The 24,471-nt window shown below is 44.1% G+C and overlaps 1 protein-coding gene across 1 annotated transcript in view; it reads right to left on the bottom strand.

Annotated features, from left to right (window-relative positions):
- Positions 1-1,268: 1,268 nt before the first annotated feature.
- Positions 1,269-24,471, bottom strand: part of fars2 (phenylalanyl-tRNA synthetase 2, mitochondrial) — a 122,999-nt gene continuing 99,796 nt past the window's right edge. Inside the window, exon 10 of the mRNA XM_070853045.1 lies at positions 1,269-2,942. Within this exon, the coding sequence (XP_070709146.1) occupies positions 2,804-2,942 (139 nt within the window). The 3' untranslated portion in view covers positions 1,269-2,803. The remainder of the gene's footprint in view (positions 2,943-24,471) is intronic.

Consider the following 24,471-nt stretch of genomic DNA (forward strand, 5'->3'; position numbering starts at 1 on the left):
ATCCACTATTTACAACACACACACACACACACACACACACACACACACACACACACACACACACACACACTTCTCCTCAGGTAAGTTTAGATGTGGCTCCCTGTATGATGTCATAAAGCTCTGATGTTGACAGACTGTGGGGAATGTATGAAAGAGGTCATAAAAAAGGTTAAAGACAGGCAAAGTCATCAATGAATCCATAAACATCAATGGATCTCCTTGAAACATCCTTAAATCACCCTGAAACATCCTCGAATCACCCTGAAACATCCTTAAATCACCCTGAAACATCCTCGAATCACCCTGAAACATCTTTAAATCTCCCTGAAACATCCTCGAATCACCCTGAAACATCTTTAAATCACCCTGAAACATCCTTAAATCTCCTTGAAACATCCTTAAATCACCCTGAAACATCCTTAAATCTCCCTGAAACATCCTCGAATCACCCTGAAACATCCTTAAATCACCCTGAAACATCCTCGAATCACCCTGAAACATCTTTAAATCACCCTGAAACATCCTTAAATCACCCTGAAACATCCTCGAATCACCCTGAAACATCTTTAAATCACCCTGAAACATCCTTAAATCTCCTTGAAACATCCTTAAATCACCCTGAAACATCCTTAAATCTCCCTGAAACATCCTCGAATCACCCTGAAACATCCTTAAATCACCCTGAAACATCCTTAAATCACCCTGAAACATCCTCGAATCACCCTGAAACATCCTCAAATCTCCCTGAAACATCTTTAAATCACCCTGAAACATCCTCGAATCACCCTGAAACATCCTCGAATCACCCTGAAACATCCTTAAATCTCCCTGAAACATCCTCGAATCACCCTGAAACATCTTTAAATCTCCCTGAAACATCCTCGAATCACCCTGAAACATCTTTAAATCACCCTGAAACATCTTTAAATCTCCCTGAAACATCCTCGAATCACCCTGAAACATCCTTAAATCTCCCTGAAACATCCTCGAATCACCCTGAAACATCTTTAAATCTCCCTGAAACATCTTTAAATCACCCTGAAACATCCTTAAATCACCCTGAAACATCCTTAAATCTTCAATCTTCTTTCTTTATTTTTTAAGATGAAACTGGATGTTTTTCCTCACCGTCTCGTCCCGTCTGTTTCCGTTGACTTCACCAGCTCATGTGAAGTCAATGGAAACGCTCAGATGTGTATTTCTGGGGGTGAATGAAGTAAAAACGCTCAGAACATGAACATGTGACAAACTGCTTTAATGTTCACGTCCAAAGATACAAAGAAGAAGTGAAACATCCAAACCACAGCTTCACTGAAAGCTGCACACGAGAGAAGCCTTCCTGATTTTAGGATCATGTGAGTGTGTGTGTTCCTTTAGTCATGTTTGGTTGATAGTTCATTGATAGGAAAGTCTTTCCTCCTCTCAGGCTGAACTTCAGCTCTGAAACCGTCAACATTTCAACCTTATATTTATATTTTTCTACTTCAGAAGGTCCCACCAGGAATTAAAAGTGGGTTTTGTTTAAATTCAGGTCACTTGATTAGGACATGATGTCATAAAGTTAAAGTTTGTTAATTTGAATTTGAACAACAGTGAAGCCTTAAAGCTGCTTCTTCTCTAATGTCCAGCAGGGGGCGACTCCACTGGCTCCAAATGGTCAAATCTGATTGGATGGAAGTCTGCCTGTCTGAACCCGACCAATCAGAGGAGGGTCCTGTCTAAACCCGACCAATCAGAGGAGGGTCCTGTCTAAACCCGACCAATCAGAGGAGGGTCCTGTCTAAACCCGACCAATCAGAGGAGGGTCCTGTCTAAACCCGACCAATCAGAGGAGGTCGTCTTGGCATGAACGTCACTTCTGGCTCCAAAAAAAACAAGATGGCGTCGCTAATAAAGCCAAACTTGAGGCTTCAAAATGGCCGTCAACAAACCACCGGGTGACGTCACCGTGGCCTCGTCCACTTGTTATACGCAGTCTGTGCCGAGAGCTTCTGACTGACTTCTTCAGGGGAAAACGTCCTGAAAACTTTGCCGAGAAATAAACACACGCACATCGAGTTCAGAATTAAAGGATCATTTTGGATAATTACTACTATTTTTGGTGTTTGGCAGGTTTTTCTGTCATAGTTCTTTGCCTCTGCTGTGTGTTTCTTTCCCTGTCTGACTTTGTTGTAGCTGTTTTAATGTGATGTTATTAGAACCGATGAAATGATCCTTTCTAAACATCCAGATTTGGCAGATTCACAGGATTCAGGATCTGCTGCCAAAGCGTAGCTGCGTGTAGGTGGACGTATCAGAGGCAGCATATGAACCTGGTGTTCGGTGTTTTCTGTCTGCTGAAACAAAGACAGTCCTCTCGCTGTAATCCTTCTCTCCGGCCTGCGATCGCTGACAGAGCTGCCGTCACGAAACCTGGATCGTTGTTGGAGTTGCTGCGTCGCCGCGGTTTCAGGCGTCGTGAAACGCTGCCGGTGCGTGACCACCGACTCAACACACTGAGGATGTTGTGGGGAATTATAGATGACAGGCGTCAGATTTGGGCATTTCAGCCTGAAGAGGATGTAACAGAGGACTGGTGTGTGTGTGTGTGTGTGTGTGTGTGTTAATCTCCAGCAGCAGCATCAAAAGCTGAGCATGACGTCGGTATTAAAGTCAACACGTTTCCCCCTCCAGCAAAATACCACAGCGACGAGGCGACGTGACGAAGCTGCTTAACAGCTCCAAGTATATGTGTGTGTGTGTGTGAGTGTGTGTGTGTGTGTGTGTGTGTGTGTGTGTGTGTGTGTGTGTGTGTGTGTGTGTTTCAGTATCTGCCCTGCACGCCCAGCTCAGTCTCTGCGGTTTGTTCGATTTGCTTGTGGATGAGTTGCACCTCCTGCTGGGTCAGCGTTCGCTCCATGTGGCGGTAGATGATGCGGTAACAGTGACTCCGCCGACCAGACCTGAAAAGGGGAGGGGGCGGGGAACAGGGAGAGGGGAGGGGGGACACAGAAAGGGGGAGGTTAGTATCTTTTGCTCTTTATTAAACGTTTCATTAAATCAAACCCCATTTTTTGATAGTAGTTTCAGCATCCAATGTATTCAGTTTAATTACCTGTAGGCTAGCATTTAGCAGTAGTGGCGGGGTCCGCCACTCCATGCTGGATTCAAATTTCCGCCACGAAAATGATGCAGCATGTGTGATCTAGAGTCACTGTTTGTAATTTGATCTGATTGATAACAGCGTTGCCGCTAACCTCATCAGAGCTGGATTAAGTTCTAATGCTAACACTAACGCTAACGCTAATGTGGCGTGGGGGTGGCGTTTGAAGCAGTGGCAGGAGACATTAAGTATTTGTCAGTGACATTAGCTTGTTAGCTCAATTGTTCTTCTTCAAAAGAAGAAAACGGTCGTTTAAGTTGATGTCGATGTCAGTGATGAAGAGCTGCTCCTCCTCATCCTCACTCCTCTCACGGTTTCCTGCTGCTGGGATGAAACCTGAGCTCAGTTATCGGAGCCATGTGACTGTTATTATGAGACTTCTGCACTAAAGCAACCTGGGATTGTTTGGCTGCACTGTAAACTGATGCACCAGCTCCTCCTCTGTTACTTCCCCTCCTCCTCCTCCTCCTCCTCTTCCTCCCCCTTTACCGTGATCATATTCTCTTCCATTCATCCTCTCAATAACCTCTCCTCCTTCATCCTCTCTCTCTTTTCCTCTCCCGTCCTCTTCCTCTCATCCTTCCCTTCTTCCTCCTCTACCCTGCATTCCTACACTCCTCCTCTTCCCCTCCATCCTTTAATATCCTCCTCCTCCTCCTCTTCCTCCAGTTGACAGAGTGACATGCAGGGCAATAAAACACAGTTACGATAACTAAATACAGCACAGCTCTCTCTCTCTCATCCAGTCATTCATTCTCTATGTCTCTCGCCCTTTCTTGGGAGCTTGTGAATAATTGATCATTATTACATTTGGTGGAAATGTCAGAGAGAGAGAGAGAGAGAGAGAGAGAGAGAGATAAAGAAAACGAATGAAGAGACACAAACACAATTACACATCATACTTGTCTACACACACACACACACACACACACACACACAGAGTGAATGGTATTTCATGTGATAGACTGTGTCGTTGTTGAATAATTGATGTCTCCATTATCCAGCCCACATAGCTAGGGGGTGAGGGAGGGAGGGAGGGTTAGGATCAATACAGTGACACCTGTAACACACACACACACACACACACACACACACATACACACACACGTATGCATACACACACACACACACACGTTTGTAACCGGGTGAAGTAAACAGGAATATGTGCGATAAATATGTACGTCTGTTACATTATGCATGAAAAATAAGTTTATAGTTCTTTGTTATACATGCATAAATACACTACGACACACACACACACACACACACACACACACAGTAATGGAAAATATACAAGCGGAGGAGTGATGGGCAGAGAGACGGGAGGAAGAAGATTGGAGATGAAGGCAGAGAGAGGGAGAGACTGAAAGCAGGAAGAGCAGCTGTTAACCTCGGGGCCGTTTTTCATTACAAACACACACTTAGAAAAAGATCTACAGCGTCACTATGTGCTGTATTTACAGTGCGCTTCTGGCTTTTCTCTCTTTATGAAATGAAAGATGCCCCAGTTTTTATTTTCATCTTTTTTTTAAGTCTGACAATACGGGGCCCCCCCTTCCCACCTTCAATGTAAACAGGAAGTATAATGCTGCCATTGAGTCGGTGAGTTAGGCTGCGGGCTACAACTGTTGAGCCCATATTTGTCCATATTTTGGCAGATTGGCGTCGTTAAAAGGACGCCGAATTAGCTGTTAATAGTTCCCGTTTGCAGAGTACTCAGACACGTACCGACAACCATCACTGGGTTATTTTTATACTGAAGAGAATTTAAAAACATGATGATTCTCAGGCAAGTTCTGGACATTTTTATTTTTACTGATTTATGAGCATTTATTCTCAATGGACATCTGGAAATATGATATAAACTTGATATCGTCAGAAAGTTTTTAGTCACACTGAATCTAAAAATGCGTGCGTCACATCTCTGTGTTCAGATTCGACTGAGTTATGATTCAGAGAAGAGTAATTGGGCGCTGAGGGTCTTTACGTTTCGTCGTTGCCTGCAGGAGCTGCGTGTTCGAGCCGCGGCTGCAGCTCCGACAGATTGTTTCTGCGTGTCGAGTTTTCATGAAGCAGGTAACAGGAACTCTGGGATTTTACAAGTTAGAAACAAAAGTCATCCGCATACAGCGAGAAAACAGAAAAAGGCCCTTCGCTTTTAAAGTGAAACTACATTTAATTTGAGCTTTTCTAAAGGGAGGCTGGGAGAGAAAGGGTGAAAGAGTGTGTGTGTGTGTGTGAAGAAATGAAAATAGAGAGTGGGAGATTTTCATCCAAAGCAATTAAAATCCTATGAATAGCTTCCTGCACCAATTAAACAGATAAGCTTGACAACTTATTTTCTGTTCTGCCGTACACACATCTCACTTTAACCGACACTGTGTGTGTGTGTGTGTGTGTGTCTTTATAAATACCTCAGAAAAGCAGCTCACAGAGGGAGTTCTGTAAGTTTCATTATAACTACTTAGATATTTCTATTTTAATCACAGATGGGATCATCTGGCTGCGTCTCAGAGGGCCTTTACGTTAACTCAGGAAACACATTTGCTGCACATGAACGTTTATGAGCGAAATAAAGTTTCATATTAGGTTTTAATTAACCTTGTTGCAACTTTCTCGTATAAAAAAACCCCAACAAACTGATTTTCTTCAGGCGACTTCTAGTGAGCTGCCTGCTGCCTTTATTTGACAGTTTCAGTTGAAGATGTTTGCACCAAATTCCATTTCAATAATGAGCAATTTTACCGTGAAATCAAACAGAGAGGGCAAATACAGGCATTGTGAAATCTATGATTGTTTCTTAGGTTACAATAAAAGGAGAATAATTATATGAATACTATAAAATAGCTACACCTGCACACCGACTGAATTTACACCTTTTATTTGAGTATAAAGAATGTGTTAAACAGGTAGAAGAGGGTCCACAAAACAACAGAGAGCATGGCCGACTGAAAAGATGGCTGACAAAAAGATGGCCGACGGAAAAGATGGCCGACAAAAAACATGGCCAACAGAAAAGATGGCCAACGGAAAAGGTGGCAGACAAAAAACATGGCCGACAGAAAAGATGGCCGGCAAAAAGATGGCAGACAAAAAACATGGCCGACAGAAAAGATGGCCGGCAAAAAGATGGCTGACAAAAAACATGGCCGACAGAAAAGATGACTGACAGAAAAGATGACTGACAAATTGAAAAAATTGCAAAGAATACGATTGATGAGTTGTCAGACTTCAGCAGATGAAAGAAGAGACAGAGAGATGAAGGGATGAAGGGATGATCCAGAGGGAGGGAGGGTGATGGACAAAGTGTTGGGTTTCACTCAGAGAAAATGTGAGAGAGAGGGAGGGAAAGAAGGGGAGAAAAGGGTGAGCGAGGTGAGGGAATGGAGGGAGAGATCGATAGACAGACGGAGGTGAAGATGAGAGGAAACTCCAGCGGCTGCCAACGCCCTTGAAAGCATCGCGCTGCCTTCACACGAAGAGGGGAAAACCAGGAGAAGTGATACTGTAAACCCCCTGGAGGGAGGAGGAGGGCCTGCCTCCACTTCTCTCTTCTTTCTCCTCCTCTTCCTTTACTCTCCCCCTTTCTCTCTGATCTTCATCATCCCTCACTTTGACGCCGCTCGGGTTTTTATCGTCGTCACTTTTTTTGGTTTTTGTTTGTGACGTGTGGAGACATGAAGTCTCTGGAGGTTCCTCCGGCTTCCTCTTTTCTTCTTCTGGGTTTAGAGAAAATTAAGATAACTGAACGAATACGGATGGTTTTTGTATTAACAGGAACTTTATCGAGGGTTAAAGCAGCATAAATAGCTTTTTAAAGGACATTCCACCGTAAAATCAGCAATAATACACTTTCAAAATAAAGTTTGCTGAGAAACAGTGTCCTAGCACTTTCAACATAAAGCTTAGAAATAACTTTCTAAAACTTTCAAAATAAAGTTGAGAAACAGCGACCTAACACTTTCAGAATAAAACAGAGAAACAGTTTTCTAACTCTTTCAAAATAAAGTTTACCGAGAAACAACGTTCTTCCTCTTTCAAAATAAAGCTGAGAAGCAGTGTCCTAACATTTTCAAAGTGAAGCTTGTTGAGAGGAAACGCCCTGACACTGTCAAAATAAAGCAGAGAAACAACTTCCTAATGCTTTCAAAACAAAGCGTGCTGAGAAACAACTCGCTAAAACTTTCAAAATAAAGCTTGCTGAAAGCCTTTTTGCTTCTAGTTTTGGTTTTGCAGCACATTTATGGTCTGGTTTGTTTCTTCCTGCCCTCATTCATCCCATCAAACCAGATGAATCTGCACACTAACAGATATTTCCCTCGGGAGGTGGTGGTGACCAAAAACAGAGCTAAAAGAGAGAGAATACCGGGCTGACGTCCACCAGGTGGAAACAAACACGACGGCTGCTGCAACTTTAAAGGCTCATACATAAAGGGTTGTCGCACCGACCAAGAGTTGCCAAAAAATGAGCTAATCGGTGATGTTTGGTGAATACAAGTGAGATCACAGTTACACATTTGACTGTGTTCAAAATAAAAGAAACAGTCATAGAATTAACGAATGCAACCACATTAATTAGAGTAAATGTTGCTGTAGTTCCACTTCCAGCTGGGATTGAACCTAAGATGAACTGAAGAATCAAAGTGAAGGAAAACAAAGCTGTCAAAATGGACTATTTTTAACTAATGAAAGCAGCGAAACTATAAAGAAGATGACAGAGTGGGAAATTAATAAATAACTGAAGTGAATTTCAGCTGCGTTATGCTTTAAACTAAACTAATGCAACAAAATGAGTCAAACTAAACCTGGATTTGAGACATTTGAACACTTTTTGGTGATCTAATGACTTGTGAAATCGATTGATTCCCTCTCTCTTACATAAACAGATTAAGTCCACGGTCTTGCTCCTGTCTCCTCTGTTTATCTGAACTGAGACAAAACCCGGCTCCTCCTTCAGTGCACCTCCCAACCCTCCGTCCTCCTTTATTTTCTTTCTTCCTCCATCCATCCATGCCCTCCATCGGGCCAAAAAGAAGCCGAAATCAATTAGTTTTCTATTGAGTAGCTGTGATGTGTGTGTGTGTGTGTGTGAATCTCCTCTTGTAAATCCCACCGCTTACATCCTTCCTAATTGGGACGGACAGTCAGACGGAGGACGGGAGGAAAACCGGAGGGCAGGAAGGAAGAGGAGCTTTGAAACGCCGATGGAGAACGCAGAGAAAGACGCTCGGAGCGAAACCCAACGCCGCCAAATGCGCAATATTCATGAGGTCATAAAAATAAATGTTGTTGTTATGAATATTAATGAGCTCAGCTGTCATCTGTGCCGGTGAAAATACTTTGTAAAATCTTCTGTGACAAGCTGCCAAAGACAAAGCACTTCATTCTTTATATATGAATCTTAAATATCACGCATGGCAACATCACATGACGGGACATAAACGCAGGGTAGGATATTTAAAGGTATATTCCACCTGGTTCTGCCTTGTAGATTGGTGGGAACGTCTCATCGGGTTGTACCAAACAACACAAGAATATGTGTCGTTATCAGGGGAGTGGATGGGAGTTTTATTCAGTCCCTCCAGGAATCTGTAAGCTCACATTTAACCCAATTTGTGCACTTTCACATTCACATTTCTGCAATTTCTCCTCTAAAAATGGTCAAACTGGAAGAATATTGGCAGATTTAACCAATCACCACAGTTTTCTGTACAAATAATCAATTTCGGAAAGACTTTTATAAGCAAAAGTGAAAGAAAGTCAAGCCTCAATCATGAGAAACAAACATTATTTTTCCCTAGAACTGGTCTTCACAGGTGGTGCTTTACCTGCATCGCTTGGACCAAACTGCTACGATGGACCATTTAAAAAAAGTTACCAAAACTGGACCAGTTTTAATCTAATTATTTTAATTATTTGGCTCATGGAGCTTGTTGGCGGTGCTACCTGGCATGGCAGGCAGGACGAAGACTTCAAGACCGTCTTCACAAGAAATACGATACATGTGTACATTGGATGGATGGGTCAAGACAATGTCAGACTAATATTTAGACTGTCAGCCTGTCTGAGTGACTGGTAGTTAGTAAAAGTGTTGGAACTGGTCCAGTAGATCACCTCAGCCAGCAGACACCAAACGGGCTGCAATGGCTGCAACGTGATCCTTTGGGACAACTGCACCTGATCACAGTAGGTCCACTAAAAGAGCTTGTTTGATCCACTGACAGGCTCAGAGTGTTATTCTAAGTGTGTGACAGCATCATGGAAAGGATCCCTACAGAGAGAGACCTGGAAGATCCTTTTGGTTTAACCACAAACAGCACACACACCAGACTACATTCACTAAAACAGGGATTTTAGCTCACAGAACATAGGAGCTGCTGGTCTACCACTGCCTCGATTGGTCAGTTTGTTTGTGTCATTGTGTGTCACACAAACATTGTGTTGGATCTGAATTAACTCTTTAAAACACCAAAGTCACACAATGTCACAAATATACTAATTAATTAATCCAGCAGTAAACCAGCAACTCCTGTGTTCTATGAGGTAAAATTACTGTTTTTATCAATGGAGTCTGGTGGAGGCTCAGATTGTTATTCAAAGTGTGTGACAGCATTATGGAAAGGATCCCTACAGAGAGAGACCTGGAATCATGGCTGCCATGAACAGTAAGTTAGTTTGTGTTACTGTAGGATGTTGGTGTTTTAAATGGTTTGCTCAGATCCAACTGGGTTGGATCAGGTGGTAAAGAAGCAGGTATGGACTGTCCGTTATTTCTTAGCTGATAGATTTCTGCCTGTATGATTGTGAGTGTGATGGTTGGACTGGCACCAAAACACGACGTTAACGGTTCATGTTTGAGACTCTGATTTTCCTTTAATGTGGCCTGTTAAAGTCTTGGGTTTTTATTTTTCCTCTGATAGTATCGACGTGTGTGGGGCGATGATGACGCTTCTCTTAACGTCTTGGGAATAACGACAGTATTTGAGGACGTCTGCTGTTGGATTTCTTCTGGTGGGGAAGTCTGGTGGAAAATAAGCGAATGCATAAATAAGAAATGCCAAACAAAATCAAACAAATCCGGGAGGCGGATATGCAAACGGCTGGCTCCTTCTGAAGCCGGCCTTTTAGTCTGCAGCATGAAGACAGAGCTCTTTTCTCCCTCACTTGTTTATTTGGCCTTTTTTTCTGAGGAGAGAAAGCTCGGCGGCCTGGTGAGAGCTGCCTGTGATCTATTAATACATCTGCATAAATTAGTCAGCGCCGCTCTGTAGCAGTTAGCCGGCTGTGCAAAGCTCTGGCTCTGGTCCGGAAAATCCACCAGGATTCTGTCCACAATCTGGCGTTTGTCAAAGGGAAGCGGCGACTCTGCTGCTCCCTCAGGAGAAAGCTCGCCTCATCTCAACAACCCCTCCTCAGAGAGGTCAGAGGTCACGGTCCGGCCTGAGGGTTTGAACCCAGTCCGTTTGGTTACAGCTGTGGCCGCTTTCCTGACATGAGCTTCTTCAGTGTGTGTGGTTTGAACACATTTTCACTATTTAGGAGACAAAACAAGTAGGCGGGTCAACATGTGAAGGTAAAGTTAACCTTTAACCTTCTGTTCAGGCGGCTGCAGTGGCTCCAAACAGGAGTCTGGTTGGATGGAAGTCTACACAGTCTTCTAGTCATGTTTGCTTTAATAAAGTCTTTCCTCCTCTCAGGCTCAAGTTCGGCTCTGAAACTTCAGACTTATAAAATTCTACTTCAGAAGGTGCCGCCGTGAATTAAAAGTGGGGTTTTGTTTAAATTCAGGTCACTTCTTCAGAAGCAGAGTGAAAGATTCAGACACAACCTGTGCTGTAAAGTTACGTTTTGTTAGTAATGTGCAAAAGAAGCGTCGGTGTCCTCTGATTGGTCGGTATCAGTCTGTAAAGAAGCGTCCTCTGATTGGTCGGTATCAGTCTGTAAAGAAGCGTCCTCTGATTGGTCGGTATCAGTCTATAAAGAAGCGTCCTCTGATTGGTCGGTATCAGTCTATAAAGAAGCGTCCTCTGATTGGTCGGTATCAGTCTGTATAAAGAAGCGTCCTCTGATTGGTCGGTATCAGTCTATAAAGAAGCGTCCTCTGATTGGTCGGTATCAGTCTGTATAAAGAAGCGTCCTCTGATTGGTCGGTATCAGTCTGTGTAAAGAAGCGTCCTCTGATTGGTCGGTATCAGTCTGTATAAAGAAGCGTCCTCTGATTGGTCGGTATCAGTCTATAAAGAAGCGTCCTCTGATTGGTCGGTATCAGTCTGTAAAGAAGCGTCCTCTGATTGGTCGGTATCAGTCTGTGTAAAGAAGCGTCCTCTGATTGGTCGGTATCAGTCTATAAAGAAGCGTCCTCTGATTGGTCGGTATCAGTCTGTAAAGAAGCGTCCTCTGATTGGTCGGTATCAGTCTGTGTAAAGAAGCGTCCTCTGATTGGTCGGTATCAGTCTGTATAAAGAAGCGTCCTCTGATTGGTCGGTATCAGTCTATAAAGAAGCGTCCTCTGATTGGTCGGTATCAGTCTGTAAAGAAGCGTCCTCTGATTGGTCGGTATCAGTCTGTAAAGAAGCGTCCTCTGATTGGTCGGTATCAGTCTGTAAAGAAGCGTCCTCTGATTGGTCGGTATCAGTCTGTAAAGAAGCGTCCTCTGATTGGTCGGTATCAGTCTGTAAAGAAGCGTCCTCTGATTGGTCGGTATCAGTCTGTAAAGAAGCGTCCTCTGATTGGTCGGTATCAGTCTATAAAGAAGCGTCCTCTGATTGGTCGGTATCAGTCTATAAAGAAGCGTCCTCTGATTGGTCGGTATCAGTCTGTATAAAGAAGCGTCCTCTGATTGGTCGGTATCAGTCTGTGTAAAGAAGCGTCCTCTGATTGGTCGGTATCAGTCTGTGTAAAGAAGCGTCCTCTGATTGGTCGGTATCAGTCTGTAAAGAAGCGTCCTCTGATTGGTCGGTATCAGTCTGTGTAAAGAAGCGTCCTCTGATTGGTCGGTATCAGTCTGTAAAGAAGCGTCCTCTGATTGGTCGGTATCAGTCTGTGTAAAGAAGCGTCCTCTGATTGGTCGGTATCAGTCTGTAAAGAAGCGTCCTCTGATTGGTCGGTATCAGTCTATAAAGAAGCGTCCTCTGATTGGTCGGTATCAGTCTGTAAAGAAGCGTCCTCTGATTGGTCGGTATCAGTCTGTAAAGAAGCGTCCTCTGATTGGTCGGTATCAGTCTGTGTAAAGAAGCGTCCTCTGATTGGTCGGTATCAGTCTGTATAAAGAAGCGTCCTCTGATTGGTCGGTATCAGTCTGTATAAAGAAGCGTCCTCTGATTGGTCGGTATCAGTCTATAAAGAAGCGTCCTCTGATTGGTCGGTATCAGTCTGTAAAGAAGCGTCCTCTGATTGGTCGGTATCAGTCTGTATAAAGAAGCGTCCTCTGATTGGTCGGTATCAGTCTGTATAAAGAAGCGTCCTCTGATTGGTCGGTATCAGTCTGTAAAGAAGCGTCCTCTGATTGGTCGGTATCAGTCTGTATAAAGAAGCGTCCTCTGATTGGTCGGTATGTCACTTCTGGCTCCAAAAAAACAAGATGGCGACGACCATGAAGCCAAGATGGCGGCGCACTTAATTTGACAATTTGATTTTACCGTAATTACGTCACGGTTTGCTAACCGGAAAAAAATCAGACGGTTTCTGGAAGCTGAGACTTTGCTCTTTACAACCAATATTTAGCCAAATTTCAACTTTAACTTGCAAAATCTGTTATTCGTGCTCAATTGCATTGTTTTTTTCCACTAAAACTCTAAAATCAAATTCCTTTTTTGTGTTTGTCTTCATTTTAAACTGTTATTACACTCTTATAATGTGCAGTAAATCATAAATAACTGCCAGATATTGAAAGTTTCCGGGAAAAATGGACAAAAGCACTCACTCACAGGACATTTTCAAATAAGCAAAAAAAAAAGTCCAGACGGACAGTTTGAGGTTTGGATTTTAAAGGGTTAATGCAGCACTAAATGTTCAATGTGTAGAAATACTTGGATGTAAACAGGACCAGAGAAGGAGGGATGAAGAAAAGAGGGGTGGAGGAGGAGGAGTGTGAATTATTAACGGGACTGTCACTGTAGTAGAGAAGGCTGTCTGTCAGAGGAGGTAATAATAGACACACACACACACACACACACACACACACAGGTCTGATCACCTTATCAATGTTTCAATGAGCAGAGGAGCCAGTCTGAGCTCATTAATTATTCGTGAGGCTGGAACCTGATTGGTCCATGAGGGCGATCACAGACTACTACAAAGTTCTCTCTTTTACTTTTGACATCGTTATTTCATTTGACCTTCACTTCCTCCAGCGCTTCACCTCCTTTCATCCCTCCTTTCTTTGCCTCCTTTCCTCTTTTGTCCGTCACTTATTTCTTCTTCCATCTTTCATGATTTTCCCTTCTTTCTTCTTCCTCCATCTTTATTACTTCCTTCCCTCGTATTGTTTTTTCCTTCCTCTATCCCTCCACCCTTCGTTCTTCTGTTTCTCCTGCTCCTCCTTCCTTCCCTCTTTCCTTTCCTTCGTCATCCCTTCTTTACGTGCCGCCATCTTTCTCCCATCCTCACTTGTTTCTCCCATTTCCATCCCTCCTTTCACTTCCATCCCTCCGCTCCTTCCCGTTCCACTTATCTATCCCCCAATAAATCCCACTTTTCCCACTTTTCCCTCCTTTCATCCACACTTCCGTCCTTCCTCCTTTCGTTCTTCCGTCTTTCCTCACTTTCCGCTCACATCTTTCTTTTATCCTTTATTCCTTCCCACTTCCCTCCCTCTCTTTTAGTCAGAGACAAACTGAAATGTCATCTTCACACTGATCAAACAGCCTTTTTGCCGGCCTGAGTGTGTGTGTGTGTGTGTGTGTGTGTGTGTGTCTATATACTGTATATATACAGTGTGTGTGTGTGTGTGTGTGTGTGTCGCCTACTGTCCATCTGTTGGAGCACCAGGAGACATGATGAGTGTATACCATGACTCAGACACACACACACACACACACACACACACACACACACACACACACACACACACACACACACACACACACACACACACACACACACACACACACACACACACACACACACAGCCTGGTATCTTTTAGCAGGTTTTCTTGATCCATCAATCAATTTATCAGAAAGAGACAAACAGACGACGTGAATCATAAGGAACTCTGTGTGTGTGTGTGTGTGTGAGTGTGTGTGTGTGTGTGTGTGTGTGTGTGTGTGTGTGTGTGTGTGTGTGTGTGTGTGTGTGTGTGTGTGTGTGTGTGTGTGTGTGTGTGTGAGAGTGTGTGTGTGTGTGTGTGTGTGTGTGTGTGTGTGTGTGTGAAGCTCGGACACAGATTTGGCTCAAACTGGATCAGAGTTACATCTGGAGGAGTTTGTCCTGAAAGCTGTGATCTGTGACGCCGGCTCGCTCTGGTTCGGCTGTCGGAGGCTTAAAGAAACGAGGCGACTGATCGCCAAACTGCTCGCACGCACGATGTCATCCGTACGGCGAACAAATATCCCACGTGTGGCGGCAGACGGAGGCCGGCCAGTTATTTCTGGTGTCCGCCATTTTGCTTCCAGCTTGAGAGCAGCCTTTTGAGATGCAGGTGAAAAAGTGAGGACAGACGCTGTGAAAGGCCTCAAACTGAAATATTTCCCACGCTGTCTATAGATCTATACTATAGATCAGGAGAATAATCTTTATCAGCTTTAATGGCTTCTCCTTCAAAATAAAACAGATAAAACACCTAACAAAGTAAAAGCAGCAACAGTAAAAAGGTTGAACATTAATCATATTAGATAGTATTCTGGTGTAATATTACTCTCTATATACGACACTGAACTGACTTTAATCACACTAGTTAGACATTACTGCACTAATTATTAGAAATATAATAATAATAAATCTTATATCTTTATTTTTCATACTTTAATCATTTGTTTTTGACTTTTCTCCTTTTATCTAAACTTATTTCTGTGCTTGTGCTGCTCCAAAACCTTATCTTATCTTATCTTATCCATATTATTATGGATGATTTTTGGACGTTTTTATTCCTGTAAAATACATTTAACCGATGACCGGTGTCCACTCGCCTCACCGAGGCAGACTACTGGAAGATGCTTTCAAATGACTGCTGGTAACTTCTTCCAAATCAAAACTCAGCGAGTTTAATCGAGACCAGTTAGTTTACGAGTCACTAACGTTTCACGCTGCACTTGAGTGGAGCTCAAATATCAGTAAATGGTTTGGTGCACAGCGGGGGTCTGAAAACAAATAGAAAATTGATTGTGAACTGAATTGTGACCCCAGAGGAACTGAATCGAATCAAATTGTGAGATTCACACCTCAAGTGTCTCTGAGAAGCAGAGACTGAGTGACAGACTGTGTTTTCAGTGACGTTTAAGTTTACGTTTCATTTCAAAAAGTCAAAAGTTCGATGTTTTTGTGTTTTTTAGCCGCCGAGTTTCTCTCCAACTAAAGCATCCACAGAATGAGAGGTTTATGTTTTCGCCTTAAAAACATTTAAAATATTCACAGCGGCTTTGACTGGATTCCACCGCATGAAAACAATAATTAAAAAAAAATTCAGAGCAGGAAACATTATCGCCGGTGTCGACCTTTAAGTTCGTCGAGCTGGAAATGCAGAAGCCAACATTGCCAGGGGGACAGTCTCATTACCCATGATTCCTTGCCCTCAGTAATGCAAATCCACTTGACATTAGTGGTGTGCGATTGGCTGCTCAGAGCATATGGGATCCTCTCCCTTTCCGTTATCATAGTGAATAATTCAGACGGTTGTTTAGCTGACGGCCTCGCTGGCATTTCCTCTGCACTAATTGCTCGTTAAGCGTTCCACTTGACCTTTAACAGGAGGATAAAATTTTGAAAGGTTTCGTTTTTACGGCATCTGTGATTTCAGTTGCCCTCTCAGCGTTAACTGTTTAAACTCTGACTGAACTACATTTCCCTACAGGCTGTGCAGCATCGGCTTCCTGCTTCCGCCACAAGTTAAAGAGACAGACGAGGGTAGAAAAGGAGGTTTCAGAGGAGAGAGACACGTCCTTGTTGATCGTCATCAGGTTCAGAAGAAAGTCTGTAAGTGCATTCAGTGGTCTCAATGATCCAAAACCAGGATCTGAACATGTAGAAGGATCTGAGTGTTTGTCTCTCAGACTCTAGACTGAAACCAGCATCGAACCAAGTCAGAAAACAAACTCCTGACCAGTTCAGGGGTCACAGCATAAGCAGTTTGGTGAATGATTTCATCCTTTATGTCTGCCAGCATCATTACCAAACAGCAGTGCTTAAACAAAGACTGCTGTTTGGCTTCTGGTGACATGAAATACAATCAAGAAAGTCTGGTGTGAGTAACAGATCCACAAGTCTGAAGGCAGAACAATTTACTATTAATATTATTATTTCTTTCTTTGCTAGTTAGTGTTTTGTAATTTCATTTATATAGAAAGAATTACATGAAATCAAAGTCATTTTTATCAAAGACCGTGAGGTGAATAGAAATACAGCACTCACACTTTAAAGTAATACACCAGGAAAGGAAAGTTAAGTAAGGAAAACTTTTCTTTGCCGACGATGTCACGCTTTTTTTTGTCATCTCATGGTGAATTGACTTGCCTTCATTTGTGTCTGAATGTGATCTAAATGTTTGCTGCCTTTAGAGTGAACTCAGTAGTTTATAATTTAGAAGTCGTGTACACGGTAAGTTTGGTTTAAGTTGTGAGAACACTTTCTGTACAAGTGACAAAGACGCCAGCATACATAACTCATAACTCATATAAAGTCATGAAAACCACATTACTGAACCATATAAATGCATTTTTCTCATGAACACATAAAAAAAAACATCACTTGAAGGCGTTAAATGTTTCGTATGAGTGACCCAGCTAACAAACAGTCACAGATTCATAGATTAATAAGTCGAAGGCCTTGTAAAAACTATCAATTTCTACTGCGGAGAAAATACTGTATAGACATGACTGAATAACTCCTGAGGGCTCAATAAACTCCTGAAACCTGTTGAAACTCTCATGTAAAATGTCAAAATGTACACAAGCTTTCAGGGAGGAAACTAATTTCCTCCTTCACTTCTGAAAAAAGTGACTTTCTGCAAACCGGATTTTGTCTGCGGGCAACAATGAAAATTTAACAACAACACATGCAGCTGTAGGCAACACACACACACACACACACACACACACACACACACACACAGGGCACAGTGTAAAACTCCAAAAACACAACACAGATTTGACCGGAGAGCTGCCATTTAACACAACAGCTGTCACTTCACATAGCAGTGGCTGCAAGAGAGGACACGTAAAACTATGCTCGCTTTGTTTCTCACACACACACACACACACACACACACACACACACACACACACACACACACACACTGATAAATATTTAATGCGAAGGTGGCACTCCTGAAAATCAGTGGCAGCTACAGTCGACAGCCTGTTTGCGTTTCCTTTGCTTTCCTTCCATAATCTGCCTCGACTGGATAAACAACCTCACAACAACGTGAAGCTGCATCAAAACGAAATATTAACGACAGAATCAACAGTTGTTAAGAACGTTTTAATGGTGTTACTGTAGATGTCGAGACGTCTAACTCAGACCTGAGCTGCAGAAACTGAAAAACAAAATTAACGAATGATCCTTATTGTCATTGTACTCGGGGACAATGAAACATCGCATTGGCTTCACTGATGTAGTTTAAAGGTTTAGCGAATAATCTAATTAAAAATTAAATTTCTTTGTGTATGTAGATAAAGATCCAGATTAAATCTGTTTGGTAATGCTGGTGAAAAGGCGTAAAATGAGCTACACAAACACTTTCCTCGGTGTCTTTCTGTTGTCGCCACGGTCACATGGTTAAAAAATGTGATTCCACCACAAGGTCTTTCCCAGAAGGACAAAAGAGGAACCCGGGAACTAAACCTGTGTTCTGTGCCGTGGAACCAGGCGCCCAGGAAGTGCTGCAGGCTTTGAAGCCAAGTTGCCACACTGACCAAACTGTGTAATTACAACAATGGCGTCCATCACCTGATGCCATTGGGCGCAAAAAGCCTTTTTTATGCACATTGTGAGAAAGAAGTCAGAGGATGAATTGCTTTGAGTGTCGTAACCCCCCCGACACGCCTCGATTCACCATCAGAATTTGATCCATCGGTCCGATAACATTTGGAAAGTCGGACCGCACGATTAAACCGTTTTATCCCCATTCAAGTTAGCAGAGGGCTTAACAGAAAGTTAGCAGGGAGCTAACAGGAAGTTAGCTGGCTCAGCAGACCCGAAGCACCAGTACGTCGAGCTCTTTGGGCCCAACAATGTAGAAGATGTGAAAGAAGGTACTTTAAAGATACTTTTATACGTTATTTGGCTTCACGTCCCGTATTCTGCTCTTCTTCAAATCCAGGTTTGTGTTCGGAGGTCCTACTACAACATGCTTACATGGTTTCAAGTTCAAAACACACATCGTGTTTCTCGTCCAGTCGTGGCTGCTGCAGCTGTTTCCAGCCTTTGTTGCCGAAACAGCTGTGGGGGACAGCGAGGATCCTGACTAGGGTGCCGAAACATGACCTCAGACGGTGGACCCTTTTAAAAGAAACCTAAAAACACATCCCTTTAAGAGGGCTTACCCCGAACTGAACTATTTCCCTGGAAACTGTCCTCTGCTTTTATGCTAGTTTTTAGTGTTCTTAAATGTTGTTGCTTTTAAATGTCTCTGTAGCACTTTGAGATCTGTTTTCCAAATGTAAAGAGCATTATCAATAAAATGTATTATTGTTATCATCATCATCATCATCATAAAGGGAGCCGAATCTAAACGCCGTGTTTTCACACACATTTAGGAGAAGAAGAGCGAGGACGGTCTTTACTCAGTTTGGTGTCTGGAGACTCACCGGGGGTGAGTCTAATGTCTTTTATATTCAAAAGACATTAAAAGGTGCGTTTATGCATAATATGGGACCTTTAAAGGATCAGTTCCTGACAAAGTGCCTTACAGAGATGGGACATCCCCGGCTCCCACCTGTCGAAGTGTCCCTGAGCACCGAACCCCAGATTCAGCCTCCCATCAGTGAGTGAATGGGTGTAAAAGACTAAAAGGTGACAGCGGAGTGTAAAACAGCCTCATTAGAAACTTACTTTTTGATTTTGAAATCAGTTTTTAAAAAGTAAACAAGTTCACCTCCTCTCTCGTCTCATTCATGTTTTCTCCCTCTCGCTTCGTGGTTTTTCCTCCCCCACTTATCTCTCTCTCACTTTCACTTGAAGCCACTTCACTTACATGTGCGTGTGTGTGTGTGTGTGTGTGTGTGTGTGTGTGTGCGCGCGCTGTGGGTCGATATGAGTTGAAAGACAAACAGGAAGGCACTTTAGTGAGCGTGAGTGTGTGTGTGTGAGTGTGTGTGTGTCTATTACTTGTATTAAGATGGAGGGAGAGCAGGAAGAGAGCATCATTATCTGGAAAATGGAGGCAGCAGGAGTGCTTCTCCACAACCACTAAAGCCTGGGGAAGTGTGTGTGTGTGTGTGTGTGTGTGTGTGTGTGTGTGTGTGTGTGTGTGATAAAGTGTGTGTAAGTGCCCCCATGTCTACAATCCAATCAGATTCATTCACAATACATTTCAATGATCTCTTGAGTAACATGAGCTGCGATTCAGACCTGTATCTGTGTGTGTGTGTGTGTGTGTGTGTGTGTGTGTGTGGATCAATACAGTTAATGCATTGCTAAGTTAAGCTGCTGTCGGCCCAGAGGACTCAAGCTGAGCAGCTCCTCCTCTGAGTTTTAATAACAGAGGAGAAATAAATTTTCCTCGTTTCACACGAACGTCCAGATTAAAAACGCTCACAAACAGGAACAGGAGGAAACATCATCATCGACCGGCGCCTCGGTCCGTCTCCTGCACCAATCGGATCCATTATTTCCGCAACATTTGTCAACGTCCAATCAGCAGCTGCTACCTGAAGCATCACATGGGAGGGCGCCGATGAAAGGAGGAATCGATTCCATGCGCTGCTGCTCTCTTTGGACCAATCAGAGCGAAGACGGATCCACAGCAGCAGCAGCGCTCAGGAACCCTTCCAGGGGTGTTTCAGGCCGCGGACACACTGCAAGATGTTTTCACGCCAGATTTTACCCACAATTCCCAGTTGGGCAAAGTCTGCACCAGTCTGCACCAGTGAGGACAGTCAGCATGGCCACCTCAGGTGCTGTCAATCAAACATGTTTGAATTTAAATCTGAACCCAACCGGGTCGTGTGAACTGATCACCGACCCAACTGCACACACGTGTTGCCAACAGCCAATGAAAAAGAGAGGGCGGGACACAGGAAGTAGTGTCAGAAGACAACAGGAAGTAGCGGGAAAATCAAAACAACAACCCGTTTTGTCTTCTTGGTTTTTTTTCAGAGCAGACATGTTTGTTTACTTCTTCTTCTTCTTCTTCTTCTTCTAGTTTTATTGGCGGTTGACAAACAACAAACTGATGCATTACCGCCACCAGCTGGTTTGTTTGTTCACCCGTTAAACTGTTGCTGCGTTCAGTTGGCTTTAGTCGGTTTGACGAACCATGTAGTCTGTGATCCCTCATCAGGCGTCTGTTGCTGTGACAGTTGTGTCGTGACGTCCACAGTCACACCAGCCGGTTCCCTTCGACCTCTGCGTTCGTGTTAGGCCTCGTTATTATTACACAAACAGTCCGTGTTGTCCTCCTTCCTATGTGCTGCGAACTTAATGAGCGTCATACAACGAGTAGTTCCAATCCAGTAATCTGACTGGTCATCGTTAAAATCACTAAGATCTAACATGGATCTGAAGAACATTTCACAGACGAAGCTCATTCACGTCACTCAGCTCTCAGATGTGTTTAGTAGCAGCTCATGTTTCAGGTTCCTCTGCAGCCTCGGTCCGACGCTGCTAGCTTAAAAACACAAACACTAAAGACCTCTGGCTCGTGTTGCTCTAAAATGTGATGAATTCTTCCCGCCTCCATTATTGTGTCAAGCGGCGAGAGCGAGTTAGCGACAAAGTCAGTTTGATTTGTCTGTTTTCTGTCCTAACTGCAGTGCGACACCGTGAACGCTGGACTCTTGGCGGACGCCCGGTTTCTATTTCTGTCACGTTGGAGCAGCTGAATGAGGAGTTATCTGTAAATTACCACCTCAGAAACCTGAAGGAGCTGCTGATGTGTCGGCCGGATCCATTTCACTCAACAAACGTCTGAATGTCACAACAGAAAAACGTCTGATTTCACTTTAGAAAGGACAAACGTGAGCAGACAGTCAGACCTCGACGTCTTTTACTGGAGCGGTGACGTCTGCGGCCCGATCAGCTGGTTGCCACGATGAAGCGTGTATTTGACGGACTCAGTGTGGGCAGAGAGCGTCGGAGGTGACGCAGCCACGTGTGGACAGAGAAGCAGATCTACACTGTGATTATCTCTAATAAGTCAGTGAGTCATTAGGTAATTAAAGCGGCCTGGAGGGATGCAGGAAAGCTCTTCAGACCGGCTCATGTGTTCCTCAGCTGGAGGACAAACTGAAACTGGAGGCCCTGAAAACTCCCCCCGAACCGTCCGGCTTCTGAAGAGCGTCTGAAACCGCAGGTACGAGCAGCACTGATGGAAGATGTGTGCGTCTTTGTGAGTAATTAAAAACATGTTTCTGAGCCGCATTACAAAGCTGAACACAAACACTGACAAGAAGAAGAGGAAGAAGAAGAGGAAGAAGAAGAGGAAGAAGTGTCTGCTGCTTCTGTGTGGAGTCATTCTATCCCTGCTGCTCCTCTCTGGGGGGACCTGAGTTGTCTTTTTGGGAGCAGCAGGTCTGATGGAGTCCAGAGCTGAGCAGGAACTCAGCGTTGTCCTGTCTCCCTCCATCAGACTCAAGGTTAGCGCTCTCACACTGAGGCTGTTTGACTTCTGACGCAGGATGAAAACAAAGAGAGGAAGGAAATGAAAGAGCGTTTATTTTCCTCCATCTGTGCCCTCCTCTCTCTCTCTCTCTCTCTCTCTGCCGTCCCTCCTCACCCTCTCTTATTCTCTGCAGAAGCTCGTTGTGTTTTCTCCGGCGAGGCCGCCGCTCAGCGAGCCTATTAACACAGAAAATGGCTGCTTCTGCTTTTCAATTACTCGCTGCCTCGCTCGCCCACACTCTCTCTCCGTCTCACACACACACACACACACACACTCACAAAAGAAAAGAAAAGAAAAGAAAAGGACAAACACACTTTGGTTGTAGGATTCCCAGAGGAGAGTGAGTCATCCAAAACAATATTTACTATCTCTGACAGACACTCTGTATACGTGTGTGTGTGTGTGTGTGTGTGTGTGTGTGTGTGTGTGTGTGTGTGTGTGTGTGTGTGTGTGTGTGTGTGTGTGTGTGTGTGTGTGTGTGTGTGTGTGTGTGTTGAATATGAAGTCGTTCTCACACGGCTGCTCATTCACTGTATATCATCAGCAGTGATGGAGGAAGAGACTTCACTACAGTAGAAGTACTAAAAACACAGAGGAGAGGAGAGGAGAGGAGAGGAAAGGAGAGGAGGAGAGGAGAGGAGAGGAGAGGAGAGGAGGAGAGAGGAGAGGAGATAGAGAAGAGAAGAGAAGAGGAGAGAAGAGGAGATAGAGAAGATAAGAGGAGAGGAGAGGAGAGGAGATAGAGAAGAGGAGAGGAGAGGAGAGGAGAGGAGAGGAGAGGAGAGGAGAGGAGGGGAGGGGAGGAGATAGAGAAGAGAAGAGGAGAGGAGAGGAGAGGAGAGGAGAGGAGATAGAGAAGAGAAGAGAAGAGGAGAGAAGAGGAGATAGAGAAGATAAGAGGAGAGGAGAGGAGAGGAGATAGAGAAGAGGAGAGGAGAGGAGAGGAGAGGAGAGGAGAGGAGAGGAGATAGAGAAGAGGAGAGGAGAGGAGAGGAGAGGAGAGGAGAGGAGAGGAGAGGAGAGAAGAGAAGAGGAGAGAAGAGAAGAGAAGAGAAGAGAAGAGGAGAGAAGAGGAGATAGAGAAGATAAGAGGAGAGGAGAGGAGAGGAGAGGAGAGGAGAGGAGAGAAGAGAAGAGAAGAGAAGAGGAGAGAAGAGGAGAGGAGATAGAGAAGAGAAGAGGAGAGGAGAGGAGAGGAGAGGAGAGGAGATAGAGAAGAGAAGAGAAGAGGAGAGAAGAGGAGATAGAGAAGATAAGAGGAGAGGAGAGGAGAGGAGATAGAGAAGAGGAGAGGAGAGGAGAGGAGAGGAGAGGAGAGGAGAGGAGATAGAGAAGAGGAGAGGAGAGGAGAGGAGAGGAGAGGAGAGGAGAGGAGAGGAGAGAAGAGAGAGGAGAGAAGAGAAGAGAAGAGAAGAGAAGAGGAGAGAAGAGGAGATAGAGAAGATAAGAGGAGAGGAGAGGAGAGGAGAGGAGAGAAGAGAAGAGGAGAGAAGAGAAGAGAAGAGAAGAGGAGAGAAGAGGAGAGGAGATAGAGAAGAGAAGAGAAGAGAAGAGAAGAGAAGAGGAGAGAAGAGAAGAGGAGAGAAGAGGAGGAGAGGAGAGAAGAGAAGAGAAGAGAAGAGGAGAGAAGAGGAGAGGAGATAGAGAAGAGAAGAGAAGAGAAGAGAGAGGAGAGAAGAGGAGATAGAGAAGATAAGAGGAGAGGAGAGGAGAGGAGATAGAGAAGAGGAGAGGAGAGGAGAGGAGAGGAGAGGAGAGGAGAGGAGAGGAGATAGAGAAGAGGAGAGGAGAGGAGAGGAGAGGAGAGGAGAGGAGAGAAGAGAAGAAGAAGAGGAGAGAAGAGAGAGAAGAGAAGAGAAGAGGAGATAGAGAGATAGAGAAGATAGAGGAGAGGAGAGGAGAGGAGAGGAGAGGAGAGAGAGAGAGAAGAGGAGAGAAGAGAAGAGAAGAGAAGAGGAGAGAAGAGGAGAGGAGATAGGAGATAGAGAAGAGAAGAGAAGAGAAGAGAAGAGAAGAGGAGAGAAGAGAGAGAAGAGGAGAGAGAGGAGGAGAGGAGAGAAGAGAGAGAAGAGAAGAGGAGAGAAGAGGAGAGGAGATAGAGAAGAGAAGAGAAGAGAAGAGAAGAGGAGAGAAGAGGAGATAGAGAAGATAAGAGGAGAGGAGAGGAGAGGAGATAGAGAAGAGGAGAGGAGAGGAGAGGAGAGGAGAGGAGAGGAGGAGAGGAGAGAAGAGAAGAGAAGAGAAGAGAAGAGGAGAGAAGAGGAGAGAAGAGAAGAGAAGAGGAGAGAAGAGGAGATAGAGAAGATAAGAGGAGAGGAGAGGAGAGGAGAGGAGAGGAGAGGAGAGAAGAGAAGA

Source organism: Pempheris klunzingeri, chromosome 21 (assembly GCF_042242105.1).
Source record: "Pempheris klunzingeri isolate RE-2024b chromosome 21, fPemKlu1.hap1, whole genome shotgun sequence".
NCBI classification, from domain to species: domain Eukaryota; kingdom Metazoa; phylum Chordata; class Actinopteri; order Acropomatiformes; family Pempheridae; genus Pempheris; species Pempheris klunzingeri.